Raw genomic sequence first — 12,078 nt, forward strand, 5'->3', positions numbered from 1 at the left:
GTATTTGCTCAGTTTGTTGTCTTCTGCACACACTGGTTGAGAACCCTGGTTGGTGTGGTCTATCATTGATTCTGTTATGGTTATTATTGTATTGATTTATTGAGTTTATCAATGGTGTCAAATCACACTGTATAAAGGCTATGTCATCTCAAGTTTCCAGAGCAAACTTAAACAAATACTTTTTTTAAAAATAGCTTTTTTGTCCACAAAGTGAATCTCAGGGTTGTATGTGGCGACATATATGTACTTTGATAATAAATTTACTTTTGGACTTCGAACTGTGGTAATTGCATTACTCGCAAAATACGTCAGTCTCACACCTCCCCCAGTTTCACCTGTCACCCGCCAGCATGCGCGCCTTCTCACCCTCGCCCCCATCCACCTTTTTTATTCTGGCATCTTCCCCCCTTCCTTTCCAGTCCTGTTTGTTCATTTCCACAGATGCTGCCTGGCCGCTGAGATCCTCCAGCATTTTGTGTGCATTGCTTGGGATTTCCAGCGTCTGCAGCATCTCTGGTGTTTACTAGGTAAAGTTTCACCATGAATTGTCCACTTTGGTTTCTTACCTTTTCTCACCTGCATATCACCTCCTCCCTCCCCCCCCCCCCCCCGCCGGGGTGCCCCCTCCTCCTCCCCTTCCGCCCATGGTCCGCTCTCCTTTCAGATTCCTTCCTCTCCTGCCCTTTACCTTTTCTACCCATCACCTCCCCCTGGTGTCCCTCCTCCTTCCCTTTCTCCCACGGTCCACTCTCCTCTCCGATCAGATTCCTTCCTCTCCAGCCCTTTACCTTTCCCACCCATCACCTCCCCCTGGTGTCCCTCCTCCTTCCTTTTCTCCCATGGTCCACTCTCCTTTCAGATTTCTTCCTCTCCAGCCCTTTACCTTTCCCATCCATCACCTCCCCCTGGTGTCCCTCCTCCTTCCCTTTCTCCCACGGTCCACTCTCCTCTCCTATCAGATTCCTTCCTCTCCAGCCCTTTACCTTTCCCACCCATCACCTCCCCCTGGTGTCCCTCCTCCTTCCCTTTCTCCCACGGTCCACTCTCCTCTCCGATCAGATTCCTTCCTCTCCAGCCCTTTACCTTTCCCACCCATCACCTCCCCCTGGTGTCCCTCCTCCTTCCCTTTCTCCCACGGTCCACTCTCCTCTCCGATCAGATTCCTTCCTCTCCAGCCCTTTACCTTTCTCACCCATCACCTCCCCCTGGTGTCCCTCCTCCTTCCCTCTCTCCCACGGTCCACTCTCCTCTCCGATCAGATTCCTTCCTCTCCAGCCCTTTACCTTTCCCACCCATCACCTCCCCCTGGTGTCCCTCCTCCTTCCCTTTCTCCCACGGTCCACTCTCCTTTCAGATTTCTTCCTCTCCAGCCCTTGACCTTGTCCATCCACCTGGCTTCATCTATCACCTTCCAGCTCGTGCTCCTTCCTCCCCCCACCCCCCACCCCCCACCTTCTGCTTCCGGCGCCTCCCTCCCACTTCCTTTCCAGTCCTGAAGGAGGGCTTGGACCAAAACGTCGACTGCTCATTCCTCTCCACAGACGCTGCCTGACCTGCTGAGTTTTGTGTGAGCGTGCGTCACACTCAGTCGCGTTCACGTGCGAAGTAAACGTGAATCAGTGAGTGTCAAAGATCTAGCGGGCGCTTTTGTAAAATACAAACCGACCCCACGTACCCAAGTAGACGTTGTCCTTTTCATACAGCGAGACTATCTCCTGCCAGTCCTGAAGAAAGAAAGAGACAAGGGGGGTGACAGTCAGGGTTTTCATTTCCGTAAAAATGAAAGATGCACTTGTAAAGCCAACTCGAGCAGAAAGTCACCTTCATCCGCTGCGAAGAGTAACCGCCAAATATATTCTTCGTCGATGCTTCTGTTCTCCTGAGGATCTCGATAATTCTCAAGCAATGGAAGTAGTGAATATCTGCAGGAGAGGGATACAGTTATCAGCCGAACGCAGCAGGAACTAGAGTCCTTCACGCAGTAAGGGTGAGAGGACACGCCGGCTTTCGTGACCTCCACCCTAGTCGCTCTAAAAGTGAGGGCAGGAGTAGTTTCATCAAAGCCCGACGGCGTAGATATCAATTTCTCCTTTTAGAGTCAAGATTATAGAGCACTTCAGCACAGAAACGGGCGCTTTGCAGCATCTGAACTATTGACCTATCTGGTCCCACTGACCTACACCTGGACCATCGCCCTCCGCACCCCTCCCGTCCACGCACTTATCCAAGTTTCTCTTAAAATAATACAGTTGAACCTGCAGCCATCACCTCTACTGGCAGCTCGTCCCCACCCTCTGAGTGAAGAAGCTCCCCTTAAACATACAAGAATTTCTGTCAGATCGCCGGCAGGTGGTAGGAATGGGCTCCCTCACCTCTGCCCCTCAACACAGGTGCCCCTCAGGGCTGTGTCCTAAGCCCCCTCCTTTACTCCCTGTATACCCATGACTGTGTCGCCACCCACAGCTCCAATCTGCTAATTTGCAGACGATACTACACTGATTGGCCTAATCTCAAATAATAACGAGGCAGCCTACAGAGAAGAAATCATCACCCTGACAGAGTGGTGTCAAGAAAACAACCTCTCCCTCAATGTCGCAAAAACAAAGGAGCTGGTTGTGGACTACAGGAGGAATGGAGACGGGCTAACCCCTGTAGACATCAATGGATCTGGGGTTGAGAGAGTGAACAGCTTTAAGTTCCTCGGCATAAACATCACCGAGGATCTCACGTGGTCTGTGCATACCGGCTGTCTGGTGAAAAAGGCACAACAGTGCATCTTTCACCTCAGACGGCTGAGGAGGTTTGGTGTGGGCACCAAATTCTAAGAACTTTCTACAGGGGCACAATTGAGAGCATCCTGACTGGCTCCATCACTGCCTGGTACGGGAACTGTACCTCCCTCAATCGCAGGACTGTGCAGAGAGTGGTGCGGACAGCCCAGCGCATCTGTAGATGTGAACTTCCCACTATTCAGGACATTTACAAATTCAGGTGTGTAGAAAAGGGCCCGAAAGATCATTGGGGACCCAAGTCACCCCAACCACAAGCTGTTCCATCTGCTACCGTCGGGAAACGGTACCACAGCATAAAAGCCAGGACCAACAGGCTCCGGGACAGCTTCTTCCACCAGGCCATCAGACTGATTAATTCAAGCTGATACAACTGTATTTCTATGTTATAATGACTGTCCTGTTGAACATATTAATTATTACAAATTACTATAAATTGCACATTACACATTTAGACAGAGAGGTAACGTAAAGGTTTTTACTCCTCACGTATGTGAAGGATGTAAGAAAGAAAGTCAATTCAATTCGATTCAAATAGGAGCAGGAGTCGGCCATCTGGCCCGTCCAGCCTGCCCCGCCATTCAATAAGATCATGGCTGATCTGACCATGGACTCATCCCCATAACCCTTTAATTCCCCAACTATGCAAAAATCTATCCAACCTTGTCTTAGATATACTTACTGAGGTGGCCTCCACTGCTTTGGTGGACAGAGAATTCCACAGATTCACCACTCCCTGGGAGAAGCAGTTCCTCCTCATCTCTGTCCTAAATCTTCTCTCCTGAATCTTGAGGCTATGTCCCCTAGTTCTCGTCTCACCTGCCAGTGGACACAACTTTCCTGCCTCTATCTTATCTATCCCTGTAATAATATATTTCCATAAGATCTCCTCTCATTCTTCTGAATTCCAGCCAGTACAGTCCCGGGCGACTCAATCTCTCCTCATAGTATAACCCCCTCATGTCTAGAATCAACCTGGTGAACCTCCTCTGCATCACCTCCAAAGCCAGTATATCCTTCCTTAAGGAAGGAGCCCAGAACTGCACGCAGTACTCCAGGTGTGGACTCACCAGTACCCTGTACAGTTGCAGCATAACCTCCCTGCTCTTACATTCAATCCCTCTGGCAATGAAGGCCAACAATCCATTTGCCTTCTTGATAACCTGCTGCACCTGCAAGCCAACCTCCCACCCTGAACCCATGACCTCAACATTTCACCTTTCACCCTTAACCTCCAGCCACAGTACAGATAGCGATCCTACCTACACCCGCCCCCCCCCCCACCATAATTTTGTCCACCGCCATCGTATCTCCACTTCGTTCTCCTGCGCTCCAGGGAATAAAGTCCGAACCTATTCAAACTTTTCCCTCAAACTCGGAATGGAGCGGAGGTTCTAGATTAAACAGGCTCCCCAATTCGCGACGGGTCTCACCAAGGTAGAGGAGGCCACACTGGTAGGCGACCCCAGCAGATTCACAGGTGAAGTGTTGTCTCACCTGGAAGGACCGTTTCGAGACCCCTTCACTCTTAACCTATGACCTCTGGCTCTAGTCTCAACCCACCTCAATGGGAAATGCCTGCTTGCTTTTACCCTACCTATACCCCTCGTAATTTTGTCCAACTCTATCAAAGCTCCCCTCACTCTCCTACGCCCCAGCAAATAAAGTCCTAACCTGTTCAAACTTTCCCTATAACTCAGGTCAAGTCCCGGCAACAAACAGTAAATCTGCTCTGTACTATTTCAATCTTATTTACATCTTTCCTGTAGGTAGGTGACTAGAACTCCAAATCAGGCCTCACCAATGTCTTGTACAACTCCAGCGTAACATCCCACCTCCCGCACTCTAAACGCTGATTTATGAGGGCCGATATACTTTACGACCCTCGATACCTGTGATGCCCCTTTCAAGGAATTATGAACCTGTACTCCCAAAGGTTCATTTTGTTGCCAGAGTATGCATGCACGATACAACGCTGATACTCGTCTTCTCCAGATAGCCATGAAATACAGAAAGACCATGGGTGTTGGTGAAAGGAAAGACATCGACTCCCTACACCACCCCCGCCGCATGAATAATTTCCCATTCTTGCACACAAAAGTTAACAGATCACCCCCTCCCACACCAATCATCCACAAGAAAGAAAACACTAAAACACTGAAAGAAACCAATATGAAGTACAGTCCGATAATCACGTAAATCTCAGAATATCGGAAACTTTTCCGTCTTCATAGGATGCCCCAGGCCAGAGAACTCTAGCCAGCCGCTGACAGCCACCTATGCCCCAGTAGGAGTTATGGGCTGAACGACAGGACGCAAGGCAGCAACTCACTGAGATTCCTGCCGAACCCGGCACTTTGGCGGAGGGGCGTTTGATGATAAGAACTATGTTAGTCGATGTAAGCCAAGCTTGTAAGATGCACAAAACTGCTGGAGGAACTCAGCAGGTCAGGCAGCATCGACAGAGGGGGATTAAACGCTCTATGTTTTGGACTGAGACCCTTCATCGGGACTGGAAAGGAAGTGGGGAGAAGGCACAGTAAGAAGGTGGGAGCCTCCAACCTGATGACATGAACACTAATTTCTCTAACTTCTTGTAATTTCTCTCCCCGCCCTTTCATTCCCCATTCTGATTCCCTTCTCTTCTCCTCACCTCCCTCTGCATCCCCTCCTTCATCCCTTTCTCCCATGGTCCACTCTCCTCTATCAGATTCCTTCTTGTTCAACTCTTTATCTTTTCCATCTATCACCTCCCAGCTTCTTAATTCATTGCCCCCCCCTTCTCTCACACACCTTTCCACTCTCCCAGTCTCACCTGTCACCTGCCAGCATGTACTCCTCCCCCACCCCCACCCACCCACCTTCCCCATCACCTGGTCTCACCTGTCACCTTGTCCTCCTCCCCTCCCCCACCCACCTTCCCCCTCACCAGGTCTCACCTGTCACCTTGTCCTCCTCCTCTCCCCCCCCACCCACCTTCTCCCTTACCTGGTCTCACCTGTCACCTTGTCCTCCTCCCCTCCCCCACCCACCTTCCCCCCTCACCAGGTCTCACCTGTCACCTTGTCCTCCCCCCCCTCCCCCCCCACCCACCTTCTCCTCACCTGGTCTCACCTGTCAGCTTGTACTCTACCCCCTTCCCCACCTACCCACTCACCTGGTCTCACCTGTCACCTGTCAGCTTGTCCTCCTCCCTCTCCCCCACCCACCCACCTTCCCCATCACCTGGTCTCACCTGTCACCTTGTCCTCCTCCCCTCCCCCACCCACCTTCCCCCTCACCAGGTCTCACCTGTCACCTTGTCCTCCTCCTCTCCCCCCCCCACCCACCTTCTCCCTTACCTGGTCTCACCTGTCACCTTGTCCTCCTCCCCTCCCCCACCCACCTTCCCCCCTCACCAGGTCTCACCTGTCACCTTGTCCTCTTCCTCCTCCCCCCCCACCCACCTTCTCCCTCACCTGGTCTCACCTGTCAGCTTGTACTCTACCCCCTTCCCCACCTACCCACTCACCTGGTCTCACCTGTCACCTGTCAGCTTGTCCTCCTCCCTCTCCCCCACCCACCCACCTTCCCCCTCACCAGGTCTCACCTGTCACCTTGTCCTCCTCCCCTCCCCCACCCACCTCCCCCTCACCAGGTCTCACCTGTCACCTTGTCCTCGTCCTCCTCCTCCTCCCCCCCACCCACCTTCTCCCTCACCTGTCACCTTGTCCTCCTCCCCTCCCCCACCCACCTTCCCCCTCACCAGGTCTCACCTGTCACCTTGTCCTCCTCCTCCTCCCCCCCCACCCACCTTCTCCCTCAACTGGTCTCACCTGTCACCTTGTCCTCCTCCCCTCCCCCACCCACCCACCTTCCCCCTCACCTGGACTCACCTGCCACCTGTCAGCTCGTCCTCCCTCTTCCCCACCTTCTTATTCCTGCTTCTTCCCCCTTTATTTCCACTCCTGATGGAGGATCTGGGCCCCAAACATCAACTATTTATTCCTCTCCATAGATGCTGCCCGACCTGCGGAGTTCCTCCAGCATTTTGTGTGTGTGTGTGTGTGTGTGTGTGCGCGCGTGTGTCTGAGTGTGCACGTGCGACTGTGACTGTGTGTGCGCTTGAGGTTGTGTTCGTTCCGGACTGTCCAAAGCGTTAACTATGGGTTTGTTTTGCAGTGGAAAGGCTGGAGAGACTGGAAAGATTACTGACATGATCCCGACAGGAGCTGTTTGATCTCCTCGTTCTCCGGCATGTCCTGGATGGCATTGTTTATCTTCTCTCGGATAGTCAGGACCGAGCTCTGCCACTTCAGATCGCAGTGTCTCCGATCCACCAGCCAGTCTGAGGGGGAAACAAAAACACCCTGTGACTCCCACGTCACCTTCAAGAAAGGAGAACCAGAGGAGAGGGGGGCGGCAGGGTAGAGCAGCGGTTAACACAGCACTTTACAGTACCAGCGACCCGGGTTCAATTCCCGTCGCTGTCTGTAAGGAGTTTGTACGCTCTTCCCGTGACCGCGTGGGTTTCTTCCCACAGTCCAAAGACCGGCCAGTCAGTAGGTTAACGGTTCACTGTAAATTGTCCCCGTGATTAGGCTAGGATTAAATCAGAGCATTGCTGGGCCGATTCCACACTGTATCTCAATGAGTAAGATACAACTTCACTCATCCCAACACCGAGCTGTTTCCTCAACCTACCAGCTCACTTTCAAGAACTATTCATCTTATGCTCTCGATATTGATTACTTTTATTATTATTATTTTGCTTGTTTTTACCTGTTTGTGTGAATCTCAGGGTTGTATATGGTGACATTTACAGTAGAGTACAAAAGTCTATATAGTCGATGGGACTCGGTGAGAGTAAGAGTTCGGCACGGACCAGAAGGGCCGAGATGGCCTGTTTCCGTGCCGTAATTGTTATATGGTTATATAGAGCTAGGGTACCTATGTTTGCATACTGTACTGTAGTAATTTTATGTATTACACTGAACTGCTGCAAAAAAAAGCAAATTTCGTGACATATGAGAGTGATGATAAACCTAATTCTGAAATGGGTCTCTGTTGTGGACTGAGAGTGGGAAGGGGAAGGGAGAGGGGAATCATGGTTGGGAAGAGGGGAATCATGGTTGGGAAAAGGGGGAAGGAGAGGGGAATCATGGTTGGGGAGAGGGGAATCATGGTTGGGAAGAGGGGAATCATGGTTGGGAAAAGGGGGAGGGAGAGGGGAATCGTGGTTGGGAAAAGGGGAAGGGAGAGGGGAATCATGGTTGGGAAAAGGGGAAGGGAGAGGGGAATCATGGTTGGGAAAAGGGGAAGGGAGAGGGGAATCGTGGTTGGGAAAAAGAGAAGGGAGAGGGGAATCATGGTTGGGAAAAGGGGGAGGGAGAGGGGAATCATGGTTGGGAAAAGGGGAAGGGAGAGGAGAATCATGGTTGGGAAAAGGGGGAGGGAGAGGGGAATCATGGTTGGGAAAAGGGGAAGGGAGAGGGGAATCATGGTTGGGAAAAGGGGAAGGGAGAGGGGAATCATGGTTGGGAAAAGGGGAAGGGAGAGGGGAATCATGGTTGGGAAAAGGGAGAGGGAGAGGGGAATCGTGGTTGGGAAAAAGAGAAGGGAGAGGGGAATCATGGTTGGGAAAAGGGGAAGGGAGAGGGAAATCATGGTTGGGAAAAGGAGAAGGGAGAGAGGAATCATGGTTGGGGAAAAGGGGAAGGGAGAAAGGAATCATGGTTGGGAAAAGGGGAAGTGAGAGGGGAATCATGGTTGGGAAAAGGGGACGGAGAGGGGAATCATAGTTGGGAAAAGGGGGAGGGAGAGGGGAATCGTGGTTGGGAAAAGGGGAGGGAGAGGGGAATCATAGTTGGGAAAAGGGGGAGGTAGAGGGGGAATCATGGTTGGGAAAAGGGGAAGGGAGAGGGGAATCATGGTTGGGAAAAGGGGAGGGAGAGGGGAATCATAGTTGGGAAAAGGGGAAGGGAGAGGGGAATCATGGTTGGGAAAAGGGGAGGGAGAGGGGAATCATAGTTGGGAAAAGGGGGAGGGAGAGGGGGAATCATGGTTGGGAAAAGGGGAGGGAGAGGGGAATCATAGTTGGGAAAAGGGGGAGGGAGAGAGGGGAATCATGGTTGGGAAAAGGGGGAGAGGGGAATCATGGTTGGGAAAAGGGGAGGGAGAGGGGAATCATGGTTGGGAAAAGGGGAAGGGAGAGGGGAATCATAGTTGGGAAAAGGGGGAGGGAGAGGGGAATCATGGTTGGGAAAAGGGGAAGGGAGAGGGGAATCATGGTTGGGAAAAGGGGGAGGGAGAGGGGAATCATGGTTGGGAAAAGGGGAAGGGAGAGGGGAATCATGGTTGGGAAAAGGGGGAGGGAGAGGGGAATCATGGTTGGGAAAAGGGGGAGAGGGGAATCATGGTTGGGAAAAGCGGGAGGGAGAGGGGAGGGAGAGGGAAGCACCAGAGAGACATTCTGTAATCATCAATAAACCGTTCGTTTGGAATCAGATGGCCTTGCCTGGTGTCCCAGGGCTGGATGCGTGTCTGCACCCACCGACCCCTGGCTCTCCTTCTCTGCCACCTGCCCCCACGCCCCTCCCAGGGTGCTCCACCCTCGCTTCTAGCCTTTAGCACAGATCCTTAACTTGCAAAGAGTGACGCCAAAGGTCAGCCAAAGGTCAGTTGGTGCCACCCACATGAAGTTAAACTTCTAATCATTATCACCACGTGCTGTGTCAAATGACATCATCACTATGTGCCGTGTCATATGGCATCATCATTACGTGCCGTGTTGTCTGACATGGGCGATCACGGTCTTTCTTGACAAGTTGTATCTACAGAAGTGGGTGTGCCATCGTGTTCTTCTGGGCAGTGACCTTACATTACTGGTGACCCCCCCCACCCCCTCCACCCCAGCCATTATCAATACCCTTCAGAGATTGTCCGCCTGGCGTCGGTGGTCGCATCACCAGGACTTGTGATCTGCACCGGCTGCTCGTACGACCGTCCACCACCTGATCCCACGGTTTCACGTGACCCTGATCGGGGGGCTAAGCAGGTGCTACACCTTGCCCGAGGGTGACCCGCAGGCTAGCGGAGGGAAGGAGCACCTCACACCTCCTTTGGTAGAGAGACATATCTCCACCCCACACCCATGTTCCCACTACCAATAATAATAATAAAAAAATTATTTTTTGCCCCCCCCCACCTAGATTTCCCTCTCATCTTCCGATTTGCACTCTTCTTCACCCCCCCCCCAACCTTCTTAAGAGGGGAATTCGTTGCCACAGACAGCCAAGCAGGCCAAGCCATTGGGTATATTTAAAGTGAAGGTTGATCAGTTCTTGACTCACCAGGGTCGCCAGGGTGTCAAACGTCATGGGGAGAAGGAAGAAGAATGGGGCTGAGAGGGAAAACAAATCCCTCTTACACACGGTAGCGTAGTGGTTAGCACGACGCTTTACATTACCGGCAACTTGGGTTCAATTCCCACTGCTGCCTGTCAGGATTTTGCACATTCTCCCCGGGACCACGTGGGTTCCCTCCGGGTGCTCCTGTTTCCTCCCACTGTCCAAAGACGTACCGGTTGGGAGGTTAAGACCATGAGCTGTAGGAGCAGTGGTCAGCCATTTGGCCCATCGGGTCTGCTCTGCCATTTCCTCATGGCTGATCCATTTTGCCTCTCAGCCCCCAATCTCCTGCCTTCAGGCCCTGACTAATCAAGAATCTATCTTCATAGGCATCCGTCATGAGACCATGGATTTGCGCCTCGGAAGGTTTCCAGGGTAAGGTTGTATGGAAGACCAGCAGTTGCCCATGCTGCAAGTCTCCCCTCTCCACGACACCGATGTTGTCCAAGGGAAGGGCATTAGGACCCATACAGCTTGGCACCGGTGTCGTCGCAGAGCAATGTGTGGTTAAGTGCCTTGCTCAAGGACACAACACGCTGCCTCAGCTGAGGCTCGAACTCACGACCTTCAGATCACTAGACCGACGCCATAAACCACTTGGCCACGCACCAACACAAGAAGACTCTATCTCTCTCTGCTTTAAATACACCCAGTGACTTGGCCTCCTCAGCTGCCTGTGGCAACAAACTCCACAGATTCACTGCTCTCTGTTTAAAAGAAATTCCTCCTCATCTCCGTTCTAAATGGACACCCCTCTATTCTCGTTGAATACTGTCCTGTGAGTAGGCTAGGATTAAAATCAGGGGGTGGGGGGTAGGAGGTTCCTGGGCAGTGTGTCTTCAGGGGTCAGTTCAGCCTATTCCGTGCTGTAACTTGACGAGTAAGTAAGCCGTGATCGAACAGCACAGCAGACCTGACGGGCTGAATGGCCACCCTCTGAGAATCCCCAGCACACCTCACCAGCCGTCTCAGCCACCACCGCAGCAAGATCTCCCCGGTCCGCCGGCACCCAACCAATTTCTACAGAGGTACGGCGGACAGCACTCTGACTGGCTGCGTCACCCGTCTGGTACGGAACGGCCACCCCACAGGAATGGGAGAAAGCTGCAGGAAGTTGTAAACTCGGCTAGCTCCATCGCGGGCGCCAGGCTCCCCAGCACCGAGGAGATCTTCAAAAGGTGATGACTCAAGAAGGCGGCATCCATCATTACGGACCCCCACCACCCAGGACGTGCCCTCTCCTCATTGCTACCATCAGGGAGGAGGTACAGGAGCCTGAAGACACACACTCAACGATTCAGGAACAGCTTCTTCCCCTCTGCCATCAGGGAGGAGGTACAGGAGCCTGAAGACACACACTCAGCGATTCAGGAACAGCTTCTTCCCCTCTGCCATCAGGGAGGAGGTACAGGAGCCTGAAGACACACACTCAGTGATTCAGGAACAGCTTCTTCCCCTCTGCCATCAGGGAGGAGGTACAGGAGCCTGAAGACACACACTCAACGATTCAGGAACAGCTTCTTCCCCTCTGCCGTCAGGGAGGAGGTACAGGAGCCTGAAGACACACACTCAACGATTCAGGAACAGCTCCTTCCCCTCCGCCATCCGATTTCTGAACAGCTAATGAAAACTACCTCACTATTATTTGCTCTGTTTTTCCATTACTTATTTCATTTTTAATATATTTCCTATTATAATTTATAGAATATTTTACGTATTACACTGCACCGCTGTTGCAAACAACATATTTCATGTCAAATGTCAGTGATAACAAACCTGAATCGCCCTCTCACACTCTCACACAGACACATACTCTCACACTCTCACACACACACACTCTCACACACTCACACACACACACTCTCACACACACACACAGACACATACACTCACACACACTC

General features: G+C 52.1%; 1 protein-coding gene across 2 annotated transcripts in view; it reads right to left on the reverse strand.

The window, feature by feature from the left end:
• The window catches only part of cdk5rap3 (CDK5 regulatory subunit associated protein 3), a 102,101-nt gene that overhangs the window by 59,686 nt on the left and 30,337 nt on the right, over window positions 1-12,078 (reverse strand). For both annotated transcript variants that reach the window (XM_063037049.1, XM_063037051.1), the window contains exons 3-5: window positions 6,985-7,116; window positions 1,822-1,922; window positions 1,676-1,724 (exon numbers count right to left, since the gene is read on the reverse strand). In XM_063037049.1, the coding sequence (XP_062893119.1) occupies window positions 1,676-1,724; window positions 1,822-1,922; window positions 6,985-7,116 (282 nt within the window). The remainder of the gene's footprint in view (window positions 1-1,675; window positions 1,725-1,821; window positions 1,923-6,984; window positions 7,117-12,078) is intronic.

The sequence above is a fragment of the Mobula hypostoma genome, chromosome X1 (genome assembly GCF_963921235.1).
Source record: "Mobula hypostoma chromosome X1, sMobHyp1.1, whole genome shotgun sequence".
Lineage (NCBI taxonomy): Eukaryota > Metazoa > Chordata > Chondrichthyes > Myliobatiformes > Myliobatidae > Mobula > Mobula hypostoma.